Source organism: Rhinoraja longicauda, chromosome 10 (genome assembly GCF_053455715.1).
Source record: "Rhinoraja longicauda isolate Sanriku21f chromosome 10, sRhiLon1.1, whole genome shotgun sequence".
NCBI lineage: Eukaryota > Metazoa > Chordata > Chondrichthyes > Rajiformes > Arhynchobatidae > Rhinoraja > Rhinoraja longicauda.
Genome location: NC_135962.1, coordinates 5,744,469 through 5,767,127, shown reverse-complemented (window position 1 = coordinate 5,767,127; position 22,659 = coordinate 5,744,469). Strand labels below are relative to the sequence as shown.

General features: G+C 47.2%; 1 protein-coding gene across 10 annotated transcripts in view; it reads right to left on the bottom strand.

Annotated features, from left to right (window-relative positions):
* The window catches only part of dpf3 (double PHD fingers 3), a 140,302-nt gene that overhangs the window by 101,746 nt on the left and 15,897 nt on the right, over window positions 1–22,659 (bottom strand). Inside the window, exons 1-3 of one of the 10 annotated variants that reach the window (XM_078406133.1) lie at window positions 14,680–14,789; window positions 7,619–7,718; window positions 7,199–7,269 (exon numbers count right to left, since the gene is read on the bottom strand). The exons of 5 other annotated variants lie outside the window; for them this stretch is intronic. In XM_078406133.1, coding sequence (XP_078262259.1) covers window positions 7,199–7,227 — 29 coding nt within the window. In that variant the 5' untranslated portion in view covers window positions 7,228–7,269; window positions 7,619–7,718; window positions 14,680–14,789. Of the gene's footprint in view, window positions 1–7,198; window positions 7,270–7,618; window positions 7,719–14,679; window positions 14,790–22,659 lie in introns of those variants that run through there. 4 more of the 10 variants (XM_078406132.1, XM_078406134.1, XM_078406137.1 and 1 more) reach the window with 4 other exon arrangements.

Here is a 22,659-nt window from a genome sequence, read left to right as displayed (position 1 = left end):
GGGTGTAGGATAGTGTTAGTGCGCGGGGATTGCTGGTCAGCATGGACCCGGTGGGCCGAAGGGCCTGTTTCTGCGCTGTATCTCTAAACTAAACTATACATTCATCGAGAAAAATCAACACAAACAAAAGTGAATTAGCTAGACGGGAATTGTTGCATGGGTCTGGAACACTGGGCAAGCGGTATGGTATGGTACGGTATGGTACAGCATGGTATGGTACGGCATGGTATGGCAAGGTATGGTACAGTATGGTATGGTACGGTATGGTACAGCATGGTATGGTACGGCATGGTATGGCAAGGTATGGTACAGTATGGTATGGCATGGTATGGTACAGCATGGTATGGTACGGTACAGCATGGTATGGTACGGCATGGTATGGCAAGGTATGGTACGGTATGGCATGGTACAGCATGGTATGGTACAGCATGGTATGGTACAGCAGGGTATGGTACGGTATGGTATGGCATGGTACAGCATGGTATGGCATGGTATGGTACAGTATGGCATGGTACAGCATGGTATGGTATGGTACGGCATGGTATGGTACTGTACAGTGTTTTATTTGTCACTGAACTGAGGTACAGTGAAATTCATTTTTGTACAATATTCAGTACAAGTACCACTTTACATAAGCACTCAGATACATATTAGATAAGCATCTCAGAAACAGTACAAGTGTATAGCAGTAGTACACTGAGACAGTGCAGAGCGTCAGCAGTTTGGCGCCATTTTCAAGTCCCAGTTGTTGTAAGTGCAGGGTTCTTGACCTGACAATGAATGGCCACTGTCCTGGCGGGGTTGCCTGGGTCAGTCTGGCCCAGCGCGGCCGTTGGTGTTCTCCGCCACCGCTCCACCGCTGTATGCTGCGTCTGTTCCATGTGCTTGGCACCTTGGAACGGCGCCCTGTCCAGGCGAGCCCCAGGCAGCTGCAGGGCCTCCAGCGGCCCTCTGCCCTGCCACGTTGCACTCCCTCCCACAGCCGGCCCTCCGTTTGACTCCTTCCAGTCTGGGCCAGTGTGAGCCGGTCATGTACCAGGTGGGTTCCCAGTCCACGGCGCAGGTCGTCGATCCGCGGCGGGCAGGCTGGTCCTTCTGGGCTGGTTCCGGTCTATGACACAGGGTCTTTGACCGTGGCGGGCAAGTCGGGCATACCGGGTGGGTCCTCCGTCCACGGCGGATGAGCCCCTGGTCTCCGTCAGCAAAGACCACCAGATGTGGAATTCTAAACTTTAACAATAGCAAGATCCAAAATTGCTTGGAAGACATGGGAAATGGACAGGCCTCTTTCATGTAATGAGGTGTGTTGTAAAACACTCCACATATCCACCATCTCCAAAGATGAATAGCAATGCACATAATGTTACCGCAACCACATTATAACAGTAAGTTCATGTTCATTAGCGATAGGAGCAGAATTAGGCCATTCGGCCCATCAAGTCTACTCCGCCATTCAATCTTGGCTGATCTATCTCTCCCTCCTAACCCCATTCTCCTGCCTTCTCCTCATAACCCCTGACACCCGCACTAATCAAGAATCTATCTATCTCTGCCTTAAAAATATCCATTGACAGCCTCCGCAGCCTTCTGTGGCAAAGAATTCCACAGATTCACTGCCCACTGACTAAAGAAATCCCGACTCATCTTCCTAAAGGAACGTCCTGTAGTGGCCTGGCGGAGGCCAGAAAAAGGCTGGACGCCAGGCAGATTTAAAAAGTTATTTATTTGGTTGTGAGCCTCCACTCACAACAAAGTCCACCTAGGGATAAACCACTCCCCCTAACGGCCTGAGTCTTAACCCCTTAAGCCTGTCGATCAAGTGCCGAGGGGGCTGACCCTAGGAGTGGCCTGATACCCAGGGACCGCCACAGTCCTTTAATTCTGAGGCTAGAACCTCTAGTCCTAGACTCTCCCACCAGTGGAAACATCCTCTCCACATCCACCCTATCCAGGCCTCTCACTATTCGATAAGTTTCAATGAGGTCCCCCCTCATCCTTTTAAACTCCAGCGAGTACAGGCCCAGTGCCGACAAACTCTCATCATATGTTAACCCACACATTTCTGGGATCGTTGTTGTAAACCACCTCTGGACCCTCTCCAGGGCCAGCACATCCCTCCTCAGATATGGGGCCCAAAATTGCTCACTGTACTTCAAATGCAGCCTGACCAGCTCCTTATGGAGCCTCAGCATCACATCACATTTTTGTATTCTGGTCCTCTTAAACTCTGGCTGCTTTACATACGGAAGAGAAAATTGATTAGGAATAAAATTCCGTTTTTTCACAAAAGACTGGAGTAACTCAGCAGGCCAGGCAGCATCTCAGGAGAGAAGGAATGGGTGACGTGTCGGGTCGAGACCCTTCTTCCGACTGAATAAAATTCCTATCGGAGAGGCACAGTGTTACTGTCACTGCCTCACCGCTGCAGAGACCCAGGTTCAATCCTGACCTCAGGTGGAGTAGGCGTGAAGTTTGTACATTCTCCCTGTGACCATATGAGTTTCTCCCCTGAGTGCTCCGGTTTCCTCCCACATCCCAAGGGTGGGTGGGTTAATTGGCCCCTGTAAATTGCTCCTTCCGGTGGGTTCCGGTCTATGACACAGGTTCTCTGACCGTGGCAGGCAAGTAAAGTACACGGCCCCTGTAAAGGTGGGCGATATACAGTCTGGGGGATAGTTGACGGGACTGGGAGGTTAATAAGAAAAAGTGGAGTTAATTAATGTAGGATTGGTGTAAATAGGCATTTTTGAAATTTAAAAAAGTGGAATTAAAGTAGGATTAATGTGGATGGACACAGACTTTATAATAATAAATAATTAATAATAATAAATTGTGTTTGTAGGTTAGCACAGGGTCAACAGGTACAATGAAATGTATTTTTTTTAAATTAATTTTATTTAAATTTTAACAAAACAAATACATGTATGAACTCATAGTACGCGATGGTACCTACATTATAAATTCGATTATACATTTAAATTCGATTATACCTGTATTGTTCTGTATTATCTCCCCACCCACAACCCCCCTCCCCCCACCCCCCAGTTAGAAAAAAAGAGGAAAAAGGAGAAGAAGAAAGATAAAGAAATTAAAAAATTAAAAAAGGAAAGAAAGAAAGAAAGATGAAAGAAGGAAACCTGGAGACAAGAAGGGAACACTTCCGGCTAATTTCTTATTAAATTCTTTTTAGGGGTATCAAAACAATCCTGAAATTAAATATTTCCAATTCTTAATCCTAGTTTTAAAGTGAATGGGTTCCAAAGTTTCAAAAAGAAATCATATTTATCTCTCAGATTATAAGTAGCTTTTTCTAATGGGATACAACTACGCATTTCCGCATACCATCTTGCAATTCTTATTTCATAGGTAAAAAGACAATATTAAAAATAATCAACATATATGATTTGAAATGTGTTTATGAGTTCAGAAGCCTGATGGTAGAAACTGTTCTTAAGACTGGCGGTACGCACAGCCATACTCCCGTATCGCACTAGTGCTTCAGAGATGTCCTCGTTCTTCAGGAAACGGGGCTTCCCCTCCTCCATTATAGATGAGGCTCTCACTAGGGTCTCTTCTACATCCCGCAGCTCCGCTCCTGCTCCCCCTCCCCCCACTCGCAACAAGGACAGAATCCCCCTCATTCTCACCTTCCACCCCACCAGCCAGCGGATCCAACGAATCATCCACCAACATTTCCGTCACCTACAACGGGACCCCACCACTGGCCATATCTTCCCATCCCCTCCCCTCTCCGTTCCGCAGAGACCGTTCACTCCGTAACTCCCTGGTCCACTCGTCCCTTCCTACCCAAACCACCCCAACCCCGGGCACTTTCCCCTGCAACCGCACGAGATGCAACACCTGTCCCTTTACCTCCCCCCTCAACTCCATCCAAGGACCCAAACAGTCTTTCCAGGTGAGACAAAGGTTCACTTGCACCTCCTCCAACCTCATCTATTGCACCCGCTGCTCTAGATGTCAACTTATTTACATCGGCGAAACCAAGCGCAGGCTCGGCGATCACTTCGCTGAACACCTGCGCTCGGTCCGCATTAACCTTTGTCTGACCTTTCTGTCATGGGCATCCTCCAGTGCCATAGTGAGGCCCACCGGAAATTGGACCATATTTCGCCTGGGCAGCTTGCAGCCCAGTGGTATGAACATTGACTTCTCCAACTTTAGATAGTTCCTCTGTCCCTCCCGTCCCCTCCTCCTTCCCAGATCTCCCTCTATCTTCCTGTCTCCACCTATATCCTTCCTTTGTCCCGCCCCCCTGACATCAGTCTGAAGAAGGGTCTCGACCCGAAACGTCACCCATTCCTTCTCTCCCGAGATGCTGCCTGACCTGCTGAGTTACTCCAGCATTTTGTGAATAAATACCTTCGATTTGTACCAGCATCTGCAGTTATCTTCTTATTATACATACTCCTGTATCGTCTGCCTGACGGTAACAAGGAGAACAGCCTGCGTGCTGGGTGGCTGTGGTCCTTGATGATGCTGCATGCCTTCCGCAGGCACCGCCGGTAGAAAATGTCCTGAATGGCCGGGTTTATAGGCCCCAAAGGGCCTGTTTCTATGCTGTATCTCTGTATGAAAAGTGGACCATACACAATAAGATAGTTATATCTATTTATTCTTTCCAATAACCAAATGTGTCAGCCATGACCTGTGGTGATGTGAGAGCTGAAAGTCCCCATTGTCTTCCTGGTAGGATTCCACTCTGCATCACATGCTGTGAACAACACTTCATTCACAACCTGTGAGGGAATAATGAAGTGAATGTTTCTGGAAATCAATAACCAAGCAAGTCCCAGTTACTACTCAGCGGAGATATATTTTCGGTATTACGAGAGTCTAGGGATATGGGGACGGGGCAGGAGAGCGAAGGAAAGATAAAAATCAACATTGATAATCAATTATGGATGTGTAGGAAGGAACTGCAGATGCCGGTTCACACTGAATATAGACACAAAATGCTGGAGTAACTCAGCGGGTCAGGCAGCATCTCTGGAGAGATGGAATGGGTGACGTTTCGGGTCGAGACCCTTCTTCAGACCCGAAACATCAGTCTGAAGGAGGGTATCGACCCGAAACGTCACCCATTCCTTCTCTCCTGAGATGCTGCCTGACCTGCTGAGTTACTCCAGCATTTTGTGAAATAAATACCTCCGATTTGTAGCAGCATCTGCAGTTATTTTCTTACACTTCTCAAAGGATTTACTCATTAGATGGACACAAACTTCCCTTAACAAATCTAAAAGAAAATTTATACAAGCCAAATGCTTCTCATGGCCAGAGTGAGGCTTCTGGGATGTGGTATCACAAAATGCTGGAGTAATTCAGCAGGTCAGGCAGCATCTCAGGAGAGAGGGAATGGGTGACGTTTCGGGTCGAGACCTTTCTTCAGACTGATGTCAGGGGGGCGGGACAAAGAAAGGATATAGGTGGAGACAGGAAGACAGTGGGAGAACTGGGAAGGGGGAGGGGAAGAGAGGGAGAGAGGAACTATCTAAAGTTGGAGAAGTCAATGTTCATACTGCTGGGCTGCAAGCTGCCCAAGCGAAATATGAGGTGCTGTTCCTCCAATTTCCGGTGGGCCTCACTATGGCACTTTCTGTCATGGGCCTCCTCCAGTGCCATAGTGAGGCCCACCAGAAATTGGAGGAACAGCACCTCATATTTCACTTGCCCTTCTCAATTTCCCAAGACTAGATCAAGTGTTGAACTTTCACGCCTGAGGCCCTCTACAAATTGCTGCAGAAAACTCTCCTGGACACCTTTGAGAAATTGCACCCCGTCTAAACCTTTCACACGATGATGTTCCCAGTCAATATTGGGAAAGTTAAAATCTCCTACTATAACAACCTTATTTAACTTGCAGCTGTCTGCAAACTCCTGGCACATTTGCTCTTCTAATTCCCGTTGACTATTTGGGGGTCTGTAGTACACCCCCAACAAGGTGATCATTCCTTTCCTGTTCCTCAGCTCCACCCATATAGCCCCACTAGACGAGCCGTCCGGAATGTCACCTCTGACCACTGCCTCCTTGGCCAATAACGCAACCCACCCTCCTCTTTCACCCTCACCCCTGTCTCTCCTGAAGCACCTGTATCCCAGTGAGATGGAGAACATGAAGGAGATCGAGAACCTCGTGTCCTGGTGCCGAGACAATAACCTTTCTCTCAATGTCAGCAAGACAAAGGAGATAGTGATCGACTTCAGGAAGCAAAGTCGAACGAATAACCCAGTTTGCATTGACAGCGCCGAAGTAGAGATGGTTGAAATCTTCAAATTCATCAGAGTCAATATCACCAACGACTTCTCCTGGACCACCCATATTGAAGCAACGTCTAAGAATGCACACCAACGCCTCTACTTTCTTAGAAGGTTTGGCATGTCCCCGACAACTCTCACCAACTTCTACAGATGCACCATAGCAAGCATTTTATCAGGATGCATCACAGCTTGGTTTGAGAAATTGCGGCGAATCGTGGATGCAGCCCAGACCATCACACAAACCAGCCTCCCTTCTATTGACTCATTTATACCTCACGCTGCCTTGGCAAGGCCAGCAGCATAATCAAGGACGAGTCGCACCCTGGCCACTCCCTCTTCTCCCCTCTCCCATCAGGCAAAAGGTATAGAAATGTGAAAACGCACACCTCCAGATTCTGGGACAATTTCTTCCCAGCTGTTATCAGGCAAGTGGATCATCCTACCACAACCAGAGAGCAGTGCCGAACTACTATCTACCTCTTTGGTGACCCTCGGACTATCTTTGATCGGACTTTGCTGGCTTTACATTGCACAAAAAGTTATTCCCTTATCATGTATGTATATGCTGTAAATGGCTCAGTTGTAATCATTTATTGTCTTTCTGCTGACTGGATGTACTTTGGCACTCGTGACACAATAAACTAAACTAACCTAAACTAATCATCAGGCTATAGAAACACGACAAACTCCAACTAAACTTTGAAGTACAAACTACAAACTAGGGACTTTGGGCTTTTATTTTGTTTACACCGTATCGGGTTTCTTTATTTATTGAACTTCTTTTCTTTACAAAATGCTGGAGTAACTCAGCAGGTCAGGCAGCATCTCAGGAGAGAAGGAATGGGTGACGTTTCAGGTCGAGACCCTTCTTCAGACTTCTTATTTTGGTTATTATGTTATCCGTCCAGTGCTGTTTACAAACCTGTTAAGTGCTGCAAGTAGAAATGCCATTGTTCCGTTTCAGTGCATGTTACAATCTTGGCTCTATTGACTCTCAAAGAAGAATTTCAAGTTACAAATGTGGGGCATTTGAATATATTAGATAAGGTTAAAGAGAGAATGGTGTTAACTAAAATCAACATTGCTATTTAGAGATTATGGTTTGCATTCCGATTAATTCAGCTAGGTTATTACTAACAGGTGATGTTATATCTAAAGAGAATGAATGCAGTTTGATTAACACTGCTGAACTTGACGTACAATTAGGGTTAAGCTAGTTGTTAGTTTTGATGTGTTAAGGTCAACTGGGGAATGTTTTAAAGGGGAAAAAAGAAGAAACTAATGAGATTTAAAATTAGACAAACGCTCGCTTGTGCGAACCAAGGAAAATGAAGCTAGTTACCTTTAGTGATGCTTCACATGCTACTCTTCCTGATGGGTACTCTAGTGCAGCGGGATTCTTATGGGCGAGAATGGGAAATGTTGTCCTCTAGTTTGTGAAGCTAAGAAAATAAAAAGGCTTGTTAACATAGTCCGAAGGTATTTATTCACAAAATGCTGGAGTAACTCAGCAGGTCAGGCAGCATCTCAGGAGAGACGGAATGGATGACGTTTCGGGTCGAGACCCTTCTTCAGACTGATGTCAGGGGGGCGGGACAAAGGAAGGATATAGGTGGAGACAGGAAGATAGAGGGAGATCTGGGAAGGGGGAGGGGAAGAGAGGGACAGAGGAACTATTTAAAGTTAGAGAAGTCGATGTTCATACCGCTGGGCTGCAAGCTGCCCAGGCGAAATATGAGGCGCTGTTCCTCCAATTTTCGGTGGGCCTCACTATGGCACTGGAGGAGGCCCATGACAGAAAGGTCAGACTGGGAATGGGAGGGGGAGTTGAAGTGCTTGGCCACCGGGAGACCAGTTTGGCCAACGCGGACCGAGCGCAGGTGTTGAGCCAAGCGATTGCCGAGCCTGAGCTTGGTTTCGCCGATGTAAATAAGTTGACATCTGGAGCAGTGGATGCAATAGATGAGGTTGGAGGAGGTGCAGGTGAACCTCTGTCTCACCTGGAAAGACTGTTTGGGTCCTTGGATGGAGTTGAGGGGGGAAGTAAAGGGACAGGTGTTGCATCTCATGCGGTTGCAGGGGAAAGTGCCCGGGGTTGGGGTGGTTTGGGTAGGAAGGGATGAGTGGACCAGGGAGCTGCTGAAATACTGGCGCTCGTAGACATAGTCCCATAGATATGGGACTTTATTTGGCCAATACTCTGAATTACATGTGTAGGAAGGAACTGCAGATGCTGGTTTAAGCCGATAACATACAAAATAACATACAAAATGCTGGAGTAACACAGCGGGGCAGGCAACATCTTTGGAGAGAAGGGATGGGTGATGTTTCGGTTCCAGCGTTTTGTGCCTGTCTTCAACCTGAATTACATTCTGCAGATTGGGAGCACTAAATCAAATTTGGACAAAATATTTCCAAATTTGATTACTGCGGGATCACTGTACGTTTGTGAAAAAATCTGAGTGAGAAAAGATTATTGAGTGACCTTACCCAGCTGAAGCAGTTACTGGGGAGAGTGAAATGCAAAAGTTAACAGAGTATTTCACTGAATGTTAAGGGAAACATTTGAAGAGCCCAAAGAGGCAGGGTCTTGAGAACGAAGAGCTTTCAGTTGTGAAACTTGCGTGGAGGACGATAGTTTTCAGTTTAATGGAAAGATAGTAATGTGCATTTTAAGAGAGAGAATGGAATCTTTTTTTGCATCCAAGCGAATTAACCTGTGTGTATTTTAATCTTGCAATGGAGAGAAGGTCCTTCTGCAGTTGTACAGGGCCCTAGTGAGACCGCACCTGGAGTACTGTGTGCAGTTGTACAGGGCCCTAGTGAGACCGCACCTGGAGTACCGTGTGCAGTTTTGGTCTCCAAATTTGAGGAAGGATATTCTTGCTATTGAGGGCGTACTAGGTTAATTCCCGGAATGGCGGGACTGTCATATGATGAAAGACTGGAGCGACTAGGCTTGTATACACTGGAATTTAGGATGAGAGGAGATCTTATCGAAACGTATAAGATTATTAAGGGGTTGGACACGTTAGAGGTAGGAAACATGTTCCCAATGTTGGGGGAGTCCAGAACAAGGGGCCACAGTTTAAGAATAAGGGGTAGGCCATTTAGAACTGAGATGAGGAAAAACTTTTTCAGTCAGAGTTGTGAATTTGTGGAATTCTCTGCCTCAGAAGGCAGTGGAGGCCAATTCTCTGAATGCATTCAAGAGAGAGCTGGATAGAGATCTTAAGGATAGCGGAGTCAGGGGGTATGGGGAGAAGGCAGGAACGGGGTACTGATTGAGAATGATCAGCCATGATCACATAGAATGGCGGTGCTGGCTCGAAGGGCCGAATGGCCTCCTCCTGCAAAAAAAAAAAAAAGAAGCAGGTGCACAATCAGGAGACCTGGGTCTACAGCGCCAGAGACCCCGGTTCGATCCTGACTACAGGTGCTGTCCGTCTGGAGTTTGCACAATCTCCCCGTGCTCAGAGTGGGATTTTTCCAGTTTATTCTTTGCATAGACTGTTTGCTTTGTGAAGCGTCTTTGAGTATCTTGAAAAGCGCTATATAAAATAAATGTATTATTATTATTATTATTATTATTATTATTATTATGGGGAATTCTGCAACTTGTGCAAATCCATGTCACATCACTTGCCTTTGGTAAAAGGGTCTAATGTGCTTTTGCTTTCTTGAAGTGGAGAGGAACCGTGACCTCCAAAGTACAACAGGATATGGCAAACTGCAATACAATTATCTTCGTGGTAAGTATTAGGGTTAGGGCGGCACGGTGGCGCAGCGGTAGAGTTGCTGCCTTACAGCGAATGCAGCGCCGGAGACTCAGGTTCCATCCCGACTACGGGCGCCGTCTGTACGGAGTTCGTACGTTCTCCCTGTGACCTGCGTGGGTTTTCTCCGAGATCTTTGATTTCCTCCCACACTCCAAAGATGTACAGGTATGTAGGTTAATTGGCTGGGCAAATGTAAAAATGGTCCCTAGTGGGTGTAGGATAGTGTTAGTGTGTGGGGATCGCTGGGCGGCGCGGACCCGGTGGGCCGAAGGGCCTGTTTCTGCGCTGTATCTCTAAATCTAAAACCATGAGCCAAATGTCTGGAATGTTATGACCATAATCTCCTAGCCAGCTACCTCAAAGTGTTCCTTGCACGTTTCTACTGCTGGAGCTGTGAAGAAGCTCAAGGCATAGGTCCACAGGGGACATCTTTACTGAGTACAGCTGCATCACCATCACTAGGAGTCTTGTAGTATGAAGAAGGGTCTCGACCCGAAACATCACCCACTCCTTCTCTCCAGAGACACTGCCTGTCCCGCTGAGTTACTCCAGCATTTTGTGTCTCTCTTCGGCTTAAACTAGCATCTGCAGATCCTTCCTACACACTGTGGAGGCTCAGGTATCAGAACTGCACCCTGACAACGCTAGTGGGCATGTCCTTTAGCTGAGAGTCCTTCTCCATTCATCTCTCTGTCTGTGACCGCCTGCCTCACTAACTCCAACCTCCTGAGGGAGTGGGTACTAAAGCATTAAGCTAAACAATTAAGTTTACCTGTTTTTGGAATTTAAGTTTGAAAACAAGAACTTTTCTGTCTTCATTTCCGGCACCCACATCTCCCAACCTTCAAGAGAAAAGCTCCCGACCTCTCAAGACATCACACTGCTCACTAGAGACCTTACCTCGTGAACCTACGCTGCACTGCCTCAATAGCAAGGATGTCCTTCCCCAAATTGGGAGACCAAAACTGCACATAGTTTTCTGTTCGAAAGTTGTTTTTTTGTCTTCCCCCTACAGCAACCGGGACAATTGGTGCTACATATCAGAAGCCAAATAAGAACCAACCCAAACCACCCTGGCTCAACTCAGGGTCAAGTCCGAGTTCTGATTCAGAAGCCAGATCATCATCTTCCCCACTAGTACAAAAAAAAATCATCCGACATTGGTTAAAAAAAACACTCCCTCAGTTCCATTTCGATTATGAAAATCTATGTATCACGAAAAAAACGTTAAAGAATATTTGCCACAGAATGGTGCATGTACAGAAATATTTGATTTGAATGGTCATCTACCCTCTTCCATTCCTTTAAGAATTCCAGAGAGTTTTTCCCCTCAGGCCACGTTAGCGTGAATTATGCTGAAAGTAAGAGGCAACAGCAATGCAGCCACTGCCAAAGCTGCTGAACAATTCACTGACAGCCCACACAAATTGTCACAGCTTCCAAAATTTAGTTTGACGTAGCTTAATTTAGTGATTTGGCGCGGAAATAGGCCCTTCGGCCCACTGAGTCCACACCGACCAGCGCATTAACACTATCCTACTCACACTAGGGACAATTTTTACATTTACCAAGCCAATTAACCTACAAACCTGTACGTCTTTGTAGTATGGGAGGAAACTGAAGATCTCGGGGAAAACCCACGCAGGTCACGGGGAGAACGTACAAATTCCGTACAGACAGCGCCCCTAGTCGGGATGGAACCCGGGTCTCTGGCGCTGTAAGGCAGCAACTACTGCTGCACCACCGTGCCGACAAATGCTTTGTCTCCAAGGACTTTTAATCATTGGAAAGTTATAAACCCATCCTATATAATATTCGGTGTAAGTTTAACAATGGGATGTCATCGATAATTAATTCTTTTACACCGTTCATCCAAAAGGGACAGGAATTTACAAGCAACTGCCAAGCTAGAGAAGTTGGTTCAACAACTAACCTCCCATCAATCTCATCAATTCCATGGGCAGTCATTGCAGTTCCACAAATATCTACCCTCAGCAATTAAATGTCACAGCCTTGAAAAATTCCACCGCATCCACGAATAATGCCGTAATGATCAATTAGAATAGTAAAACCTGCTCTCTTCACATGCAACGTGAATTTGAAGTTGAAGTTAAAAAAAATCTATGATTGCACTGCCAAGTCTTTGAGTCCAAACAAATCTGGGTATAGAACATGTCAAATGACAATGTCATACCTTATCAAAATCTACTCATGAGTTGTATTTTCTGGTAATTAGTACAGCACATAGCATGTCAAAGAGGAGGACAAGCTGAATGATTAGCATCTTTCCATATTCTCCAGTTAATTCACAATTCCAAATATATCAAATTTCATGCTTCTTTCATCAGGTGAATCTGTTTTGGAATTCTTTGCCACAGGAGGCTGTGGAGGCCAAGTCAATGGACATTTTTAAGGCAGAGATAGATACATTCTTGATTAGTGGCAGGTGTCAGGGGTTATGGGGACAAGACAGGAGAATGGGGTTAGGTGGGAGAGATAGATCATGGATGATTGAAAGGCAGAGTAGACTTGATGCGCCAAATGGCCTCATTCTGCTCTGATCACTTATGAACGTACCATAATCACAAGGCCAAATATATTCAATCTAGTTTTATTATATGCATTTTAAACAAAAAGGTCAGAGTAACTAAAGATGACACAGAAACCATGTTTACAAAAGCTTCACTGGTTACCAGATGACAATCAATTCAACTTGACTAATATTAGTTTGTTCCTTCCAAAACAAGGGTACGCTCAAAGAATCTACTAAAAGATTCAATACAATAGGTGCAGGAGGAGGCCATTCGGCCCTTTGAACCAGCACCGCCATTCAATGTGATCATGGCTGATCATTCTCAATCAGTACCCCGTTCCTGCCTTCTCCCCATACCCCCTGACTCCGCTATCCTTAAGAGCTCTATCCAGCTCTCTCTTGAATACATTCAGAGAATTGTCCTCCATTGCCTTCGGGCAATAATCTATTCCTGCAAAAGGGCTCTTCTCACCTATCGATGAAACCCATGGAATTGCTTCCTGAATTCACCTCTTTAAATTGATTATTAGAAAAAACGTCCAAATCTCTCAAAATGCCATCAAGGCCCTTGGAACGTGATTCCATTGCCTGGCGCAGAAGAATTGGACAGTCCCTGTTCACTATAATCTAGAACAAAACACTTCTGTCAAAGTTTTCCATTGTAGTAACATGAACAAAGTATCATTGAAAATATTATTTAACTGCTAGTTTGCATTTGGTAATTTACAAAATGTATTTAAGTATTTAAAGTATTTAAGTGACACAGCAGTGGAGCTAATGCCTTACAGCGCCAGACACCCAGGTTCCATCCCGACTAAGGGGTGCTGTCTGTACAGAGTTCGTACTTTTTCCTGTGAGCTGCAAGGGTTTTCTCCGGGATCTTCGGTTTCCTCCCACACTCCAAGGACGTACAGGTTTGTAGGATAATTGGCTTGGTATAAATGTAAATTGTCCTCAGTGTGTGTGGGGATCGCTGGTCAGTGTGGACTCGGTGGGCCGAAGGGCCTGTTTCTGCACTGTATCTCTAAACTAAACTAATGTATAACATTCTGAAGATGGGTCTCGACCCGAAACATCGCCTGTTTCTTTTTCCAGAGATGCAGTTTGACCCGCTGAGTTACTTCAGCTTTTCGTGTCTAAAGAAGGGGGGAAACATCGCCTATTTCTTTTTCCAGAGATGCAGTTTGACCCGCTGAGTTGCTTCAGCTTTTCGTGTCTAAAGAAGGGGGGAAACATCGCCTATTTCTTTTTCCAGAGATGCAGTTTGACCCGCTGAGTTGCTTCAGCTTTTCGTGTCTATCTTCGGTTTAATTCAGCATCTGTAGTTCCTTCCGACACAGTTACAATTGAATGTTTGGTGTTGCACTTAGCATGTCCACAAAAGCTCCACTGGTCACCATATGACGATTAACTCGACTTGACTCGGTTATTTGTGTAGGAAGGGACAAAGACAGACACAAAAGGCTGGAGTAACTCGGTAGGTCAGGCAGCATCTCTGGAGAAAAGGAATCGGGTCGAGACCCTTCTTCAGAGTGCTGGGAAAGCCTGGGATAAAACGTGGTCTAAGAGTTGGAGAGTAGGAGGAATCACTGAGGATTCTGGTTTACACCGTAGACACAAAATGCTGGAGGTACCCAGCGGGACAGGCAGCATCTCTGGAGAGAAAGAATGGGTGACGTTTCAGGTTGCGATCCTTCTTCAGACCCAATAAGGACATAGCAGTTTGATTGATTTGAATGATGCGTCACTCCACCAGTGACAAACAGTACCAACACTTTGTACCATCTTGAGACAGCACCTTCCAAACCCACCACCTCTTCCAGCTTGAACTGAAGGGGAGCAAAGCATGTGAGCACCACCACTTTGAAGATGTTCCCCAAGCCACACACCATCCTGACCTGGAAATATATCACGTGGGAAGGAACTGCAGGTGCTGCATTACACCGAAGATGGACACAAAATGCTGGAGTAACTCAGAAGGTCAGGCAGCATCTCTGGAGAGGCGAGATAGGTCAGAGGGGGAGCAGCGAGAGAGGGTGTCACAGAACTCACATTGGAGAGAGGAGGAGAACTTCTTCAAAGTAGGCATACCTTTAGGAGATTTCACAGTGGAGCACACCAAATGTGCAGGAAGGAACTGCAGGCGCTGGTTTACACCGAAGATAGACACAAAATGCTGGAGTAACTCAGCGGGTCGGGCAGCATCTCTGGAGAAAAGGAATAGATGACGTTTCGGGTGGAGACCCTTCTTCTAACAAGAAGCAACAGACAGGAGACATGGTACAAGTACAACATCAGACCCCATGGGATCCCATACACCCGTACTCCATGTGAAGAGCGCCTCGTGTTGCAATGGTTCAATGTCTTACCCACAATAACTCCAGTGCAAAATGATTGTAAAGTCAGGCAGACTTCTCAGCACAACCTGGGCAGCCAAGGACTTGATCATTGATAACTGCCCTCTCAAAGCATTGAAGGAAAGTGCTGGGGAGAGAGTCATAGAGTGATACAGTGTGGAAACAGGCCCTTCAGTCCAACTTGCCCACATCGGCCAACATGTCCCAGCTGCATTAGTCCCACCTGCCCACGTTTGGTCCATATCCCTCCAAACATGTCCTATCCAACTGTTTCTTAAACATTGGTATTGTCCCTGCCTCAATGACCTCCTCTGGCAGCTTGGTCCATACCCCCATCACCCATTGTGTGAAAAAGATACCCCTCAGATTCCTATTTTAAGTTTAAGAATAAGGGGTAGGCCATTTAGAACAGAGATGAGGAAAAACGTTTTCAGTCAGAGAGTTGTGAATCTGTGGAATTCTCTGCCTCAGAAGGCAGTGGAGGCCAATTCTCTGAATGCATTCAAGAGAGAGCTAGATAGAGCTCTTAAGGATAGCGGAGTCAGGGGGTATGGGGAGAAGGCAGGAACGGGGTACTGATTGAGAATGATCAGCCATGATCACATTGAATGGCGGTGCTGGCTCAAAGGGCCGAATGGCCTCCTCCTGCACCTACTGTCCATTGATTTTTTTCCCCTTCACCTTAAACCTATGTCCTCTGGTCCTTGATTCACCTACTCTGGGCAAGAGATTCTTGTGCTAGTATTCCAGCAAGGTTGGTGACCTGAAGCAATCTTCATGTCTACTGCAAAACCACTCTGCAACTACGAGCCTTTTAGCTTTCGATCACAGGGCACAAAGTGCCAGAGTAACTCAGCGGGCCAGACAGCACCATGTGCAAGGAACGGATCGGTGTTGTTTTGAGTCGGGACACCTTCTTCAGACCCGATAGCGGATAACACCGATTGTGAGAGGCAACGTGTCTCCGTTCCCTGCGTCTCATTAAGTTAAACAAAAACACAGCCCTCCCCAGTGCTCACAAATCAGCATTTTCCGACCAATGTAAACCTGTCAAATAGAAGAACAAATAAACATTAGGAGCAGTTGATTAAATCACTGCTCCACTACTCAATATCATCACCACTGCTCCGTTCGGCACATCAGCTCTGCATTCCTGTCAACTCTGGTTACCGTTCGTCCAACCTTTATTAAAAATCTTTATTAAGAATCAGATTCTGCTTGGGTAGCTTACAACCCAGCGATATGAACATTAAATTGACCTGCAAACAACCACCCGCTCTTCCCTCCACCTCCCCTCCCCCCCCCCCCCCCCCACCTCTCAACCTTGTGCCCCGCCAGAGGCCACATTTGGAGTACTGTGTTCAGTTCTGGGCACCGTGTTATAGGAAAGATGTCGTCAAGCTGGAAAGGGTACGGAGAAGATTTACGAGGATATTGCCAGGTCTCGAGGGTCCGAGCTGTAGGCAGAGGTTGAGCAGGCTGGGACACTATTCCTTGGAGCGCAGGAGGTTGAGGGGGTGATCTTATGGAGGTGTACAAAATCATGAGAGGAATAGATCGGGTAGATGCACAGAGTCTCTTGCCTCGAGCAGGTGAATCGAGGACTAGAGGAACTCGGTTCAAGGTGAAGGGGAAAAGATTTAATAGGAATCTGAGGGATAACGTTTTCATAATGCGGAAGTGGCGGCGCCTAACGGCTGCGGCTCGCTAGCAGTCTGTTCGTCTTTTTTCCTTTTTTTTTTGTTGTGTGTCGGTGTTGGGATGGTTTTTGTATTTTTTTTTGGTTGTGTATGTGTGGGGGGTGGTGGTGTGGGTGGGGGGTGGTGGTGTGGGTGGGGGGGTGGTGGTGTGGGTGGGGGGGGGTGGTGGGGGGGATGGGGGAAACTTTTCTCTTCCTAACGGCGCGGGGTGCGGCTCGGCTGCGGGGCCTAACATCGCCCGGTGCGGCTCGGCCGCTGGACTTTACATCGCCTGGTGCAGCTTGGCCGCTGGACTTAACAGTGCCCGGTGCGGCTCGGCCGCGGGACTTTTCATCGCCCGGTGCGGCTTGGCCGCGGGACTTTACATCGCTGGTGCGGCTCGGCCGCTGGACTTAATAGTGCCCGGTGCATCTCGGCTGCGGGTTCTAACATCGCCCGGTGCGGCTCGGCCGCGGGACTTTACATCGCTGGTGCAGCTCGGCCGCGGGACTTAACATCGCCCGGTGCGGCTCGGCCACGGGACTTAGCTGTCCAAGGCTTGGTCGCGGGGCCTTTCATCGCCCGGCTCGGCCGCGAGACGTTGCAGCGCCCGGTGCGATTCGGCCGCGAGGACTTCCATCCCCTTGCGGGGACTGTGCGGGTCGGTCGGGGACGAGCTGTCTGTCCGTGGGCGTGGGGAAGAGAGTGGAAGTTTTGTTGCCTCCATCACAGTGAGGGGGTGTTTGGAGTCACCGTGATGGACGTTTGTGTTGGGGTTATGTGTCTTGTGTTCTTTTTTTTTATGACTGCTATGTAGTTTCGTTCGGTACCTCGGTACCGAATGACAAATAAAGCTCTGTTATACTGTTATACAAAGGGTGGTGGGTGTATGGAACAAGCTGCCAGAGGAGGTAGTTGGGGCGGGGACTATCCCAACGTTTAAGAAACAGTTAGACAGGTGCATGGATAGGACAGGTGTGGAGGGATATGGGCCAAATGCAGGCAGGTGGGACTAGTGTAGCTGGGACATGTGGCCGATGTGGGCAGGTTGGGCTGAAAGGCCTGTTTCCACGTTGTATCGCTCTATGACACTATGACCTGTATTCACACCCATTTCTCACCTTCGCCCACACACTTCCCCCTATATTTCTTCTTCTGGATTCACAATTCAGACATCTTCTATCGTTACCTCACTCTCTCTGTCTTTTCATCTCTAGTCTGCATCCAATCATTTGCCAATCAACCCCACCCTCCCTCACCTGTATCCGCCTATCACAAAGTGCTGGAGTAACTCAGCAGGTCAGGTAGCATCTGTGGATATGTGCCGTTTCAAGTCAGGACCCTTATTCAGATTGTTTGTGGTGGGGGGGGAAAGGGGAGGGAAGGGATGAGAAAGGAGGAACAAGACAAAGCCCTGGCAAGTCCCAGCAGTGCTGAACTACCTCATTGGTGACCCTCGGACCATCTTTGATTGGACTTTACTGGCTTTTTCTTGCACTAAACGTTATTCCCTTATCATGTATCATCTGTACACTGTAAATGGCTCAGTATTTACTTCCAATTGCCTTTGTCCTGCCCCACCTTTCTCTTCACCCCCCCCCCCCCCACCACAATCAGTCTGCCTATCCACGCCCTCTGGCTGGGTTACCCTGGCACTTTGCAACCATTTTTGTAAATCACCATCTGTTGCGGCACAGCTCGTAGAGCTACTGCCTCACGGCGCCAGAGATCCGGGTTCTGGGTCCACCAGTGCGAACGGGTGACCAATGGTCAGCATGGCTTCGTTGGGCTGAAGGGCCTGTTTCCATGCTGCATCTCTAACCTAAACCAAACTCTGCCTTTAAAGCACTGCTTCCAGCACTCTCGGGAATAAAGTTATTGGGCTTAACGAGGGGACATTGGCGGTCTCCGGCTTATAATGGCGGCTCATTATTTGCCTCCGTGTGCGGGCATCGTCCCTTGCTGTCTGTGGGCAGGTGGGAGGCACTGGTTGTCTAAGGCTTGCCCCAGACACAGTCTTAGCCTCAGAGGAGGCGCTGGTTGTCTTGGGCTTGTCCCGGCAGCTCAGTCTTGACCACAAGTAAGCGCTGGAGGTCTCGGATTTGTCCCAGTGGCTCAGTGTTCCTCCAAACCTGCAACAGGGGAAAACAACGAGCAACTCGCTTTTCCTCTTCCGCTTCCTCGCTCACACTTTCCATCCTCCTCCTCTGGTTGGAACACCTGGAGTGGGCTGACGAGGTTCAAAATGGGCAATATCAGCTAATCCAATCCAATCTCGTGCCTTAATGACTAGAGTCCAGTGGCCTTGACATCCTCCATCTTGAAGTGCTTCGGGGGGCTAGCTGTTAACAGCTTGATTCTAATCATCTTTTTCACTGACTGGATAGCAGCAACAAAAAGCTTTTCACTGATGAAGTGATAGAGACGGATACAATTACAATATTGAAATGAAAATTAGACAGGTACGTGGATAGGAAAGGTTTGGAGGGATATAGGCCAGGCACAAGCAAGTGGGACTACTGTAGGTCTGGCAGGTAACTTGGTCTGTGGACGAGTTGGGTCGATGTATCTCCTCCGCACCAGAGGCCACTCACTACCCACCTCCTCCCACTCCTTACGTGGCCTCTTGAAGGTGAATCATCAGTGCTCGGAGCAGAATTAGGCCATTCGGCCCATCATGTCAACACCGCCATTCAATTACGGCTGATCTATCTCTCCCTCCTAACTCCATTCTCCTGCCTTCTCCCCATAACCCATGACACCCGTACTAATCAAGAATCCATCTATCTCTGCCTTAAAAATATCCACTGACTTGGCCTCCACAGCCTTCTGTGGCAACGAATTCCACAGATTCACCACCCTAAGCCTGAGGAACAATCCCTCCTTTTCCATCCAGGCACGTAGAGGCTTCTGGACTCAACGTCAAATCCTACGGTTTCGTGTAACTTACTTTCTCCATTTGTATCAGAAGTGGGAAGATCTACTGCTCCACGTTACTTCGGATCATTAATGATTTGCACCACTCCAGAGCTCCTCATTTCCTACAGCCCTGCACCTCATAGCTTTGACATGCTCCTTCATTTGTGTACCTCAGTAACCATTCAGCCAGACGACTTCTCAGCCAGCCTCTGCTGTGATTTGGTCTAGGAGGGGGAGCAGCGAGAGAGGGTGTCACAGAACTCACATCGGAGAGAGGAGGAGAACTTCTTCAAAGTAGGCATACCTTTAGGAGATTTCACAGTGGAGCACACCAAATGTGCAGGAAGGAACTGCAGGTGCTGGTTTACACCGAAGATAGACGCAAAGTGCTGGAGTAGCTCAGCGGGACAGGCAGCATCTCTGAAGATAGACAATAGACAATAGGTGCAGGAGAAGGCCATTCGGCCCTTCGAGCCAGCACCACCATTCAATCTGATCATGGCTGACCATTCTCAATCAGTACCCCGTTCCTGCCTTCTCCCCATACCCCCTGACTCCGCTATCCTTAAGAGCTCTATCCAGCTCTCTCTTGAATGCATTCAGAGATGGGCCTCGATCTGAAACGTTACCCGTTCCTTCTCTCCAGAGATGCTGCCTGTCCCGCTGAGTTACCCCAGCATTTTGTATCTGTCCGCTGTTATTTTGTTTCACCTTCAAGAGGCCATATAAAGAGTGGGGGTGGGTGTTATTTTGTTTTTAATGTATGAACTTCTGCACCAAGGGGGCTGGGGCAGTACCAGGCAGCTCACTATCACTTTCTCCGCACCATTTCGGGACATGCAATTAACATTGGCTGATAAAGGAATAGAAAGCAGAGATGGAGAAATGGCGGAACATCAGAGATGACAGTATGAAGGTGATTAGCAAACGAGCGGTGCTGGCTCGAAGGGCCAAATAGCCTCCTCCCGCACCTATTTTCTATGAAAACGCAGGGAATTAAGTGACGTACACGCCACTGGAGATAAATGGGATTACTGTGGATAGGGTGAGCAGCTTTAAATACCTGGGAGTCCACATCACAGATGATCTGACATGGACAACACACATTGCCGCATTGGTGAGTAAGGCAAGGCAGCGCCTTTACCACCTCAGACAGTTGAGGAAATTCAGAGTGTCTCTGAGGATCCTTCAGTGCTTCTACTCTGGGGCTGTAAAGCATCTTGTCTGGAAACATCACAATCTGGTTTGGGAACAGCTCTGCCCAGGACAGGATGGCCCTGCAGAGAGTAGTGCGTTCGGCAGAACGCACTATGGGAACTACACTCGCCCCCCCTACAGGACCTATACATCAGGAGGTGCAGATCCAGAGCCAGCAACATTATGGGGGACCCCTGCCACCCCAGCAACGGACTGTTCCAGCTGCTACGGTCAGGCAAACGCCTCCGCTGTCACGCTGTGAAAACAGAGAGGATGAGACGGAGTTTCTTCCCACAGGCCATCAGGACTGTTAACTCTCATATCACCAGGGACTAATTTAATTTACTGTATTAATTTATTTTTTGAGTTAAAAAAAAATAATTCTTATCTCTTTTGTAGTTTATCACAATCCGCAGGCGTTGCCACTTTCATTTCACTGCGCATCTTGTATATGTATGTGACAAATAAACTTGGCTTGACTTGACTTGAGCTAAAGATCAGACACAAAATGCTGGAGTAACTTAGCTGGATGGGCAGCATCTCTGGGGATGCTCTCCAGAGATGCTGCCCGTCCCGCTGAATTACTCCAGCATTTTGTGTCTGATCTTTGGTTTAAACCAGCATCTGCAGTTCCTTCCTCCACAATTAAGGGAGCTGCTTACTTTCAGATTAAATTGTGATGTGGAAGAGCCTAGCTAGAATGGAGATGGACGCAGCAGCTGTGTACTTGCTAAGGACTTGCTCCATGGAAGGGCAGAGGGAGCAATGCGAGCTGCTTTGCTTTTGCTGTGGGGCGATACGTGTCAAGCAGATAAAGTTCCCTGCTAATCCAGCTCCTACCAACCAGGAAAGCCAGAAGGAAACAGATCAGCCTGACCTGCCCGAGGCAAGGTTGACAGCAGCAGTTGGCAAAGCAACCGAAAAGGGCCACGTATTGGTACAGCAGGAAAGCAAACAAGGTTTAAAAATTGAAACACGATTAGCGGACATCAATTCGAATGAAACAAGGACAAGGAGGAATTCCATTGACCTTAATAACTATATAATGGACCTCTTCTGAAGAAGGGTCCTTAACATTCAACTCAAAAATTTATCACATCTACCATTTGGTGCAGCGGTAGAGTTGCTGCCTTACATCGCCAGAGACCTGGGTTAAATCCTGGCTATGGGTGCTTGTCTGTACGTTCTCCCCGTGACCTGCGTGGGTTTTCTCTGAGATTTTCAGTTTCCTTCCACACTACAAAGACGTACAGATTTGTAGGTTGAAGGCAGACACAAAATGCTGGAGTAACTCACCGGGGCAAGCAGCGTCTCTGGATAATTGGCTTGGTATAAATGTAAAATTGTCCCTGGTATGTGGTATAGTATGTATCCCTAGGATAGTGTTAATGTGTGGACTCGATGGGCCGAATGGCCTGGCTCCACGCTGTATCTCCAAGACAAAAACATCCCCCATCTCTGAACAAAAGATTAACATTAGCTTAGATCAATGCGTGCCCTTTACAGGAAAATACTGGGCAATGGAATGGTCAAAGAAATCATTCAAATATTTTATATCCACCTTTGCAAAGGACATAAAAGCCTTCCCAGAAATAGTAAATTCTGATAAAATGAAGACTGAATGAAATTACTATGAGTTAAAAAAAAGAGAAGTAAATGGATCTGATAAATCTCCAGGCCCCAACATCGTAAAGTTTTTAAGAGGTGGCTAAGAAAATAGTGCTGCACTGTTCTCAATTTCCCAAATTCCATACATTCTAGAGCAGTTCCCAGAAATGGAAAAAGTAACATCGCTACAGAAAGGGGAAAAGAGAAAAAAATCTGGTCTGTTATCAGTTGCAGAGCAAACATTAAAATCTATTTCGCAGTTGTATTAGAAAGCTTGGGAAACAACAAGTGAACATCTATATACTAAAACT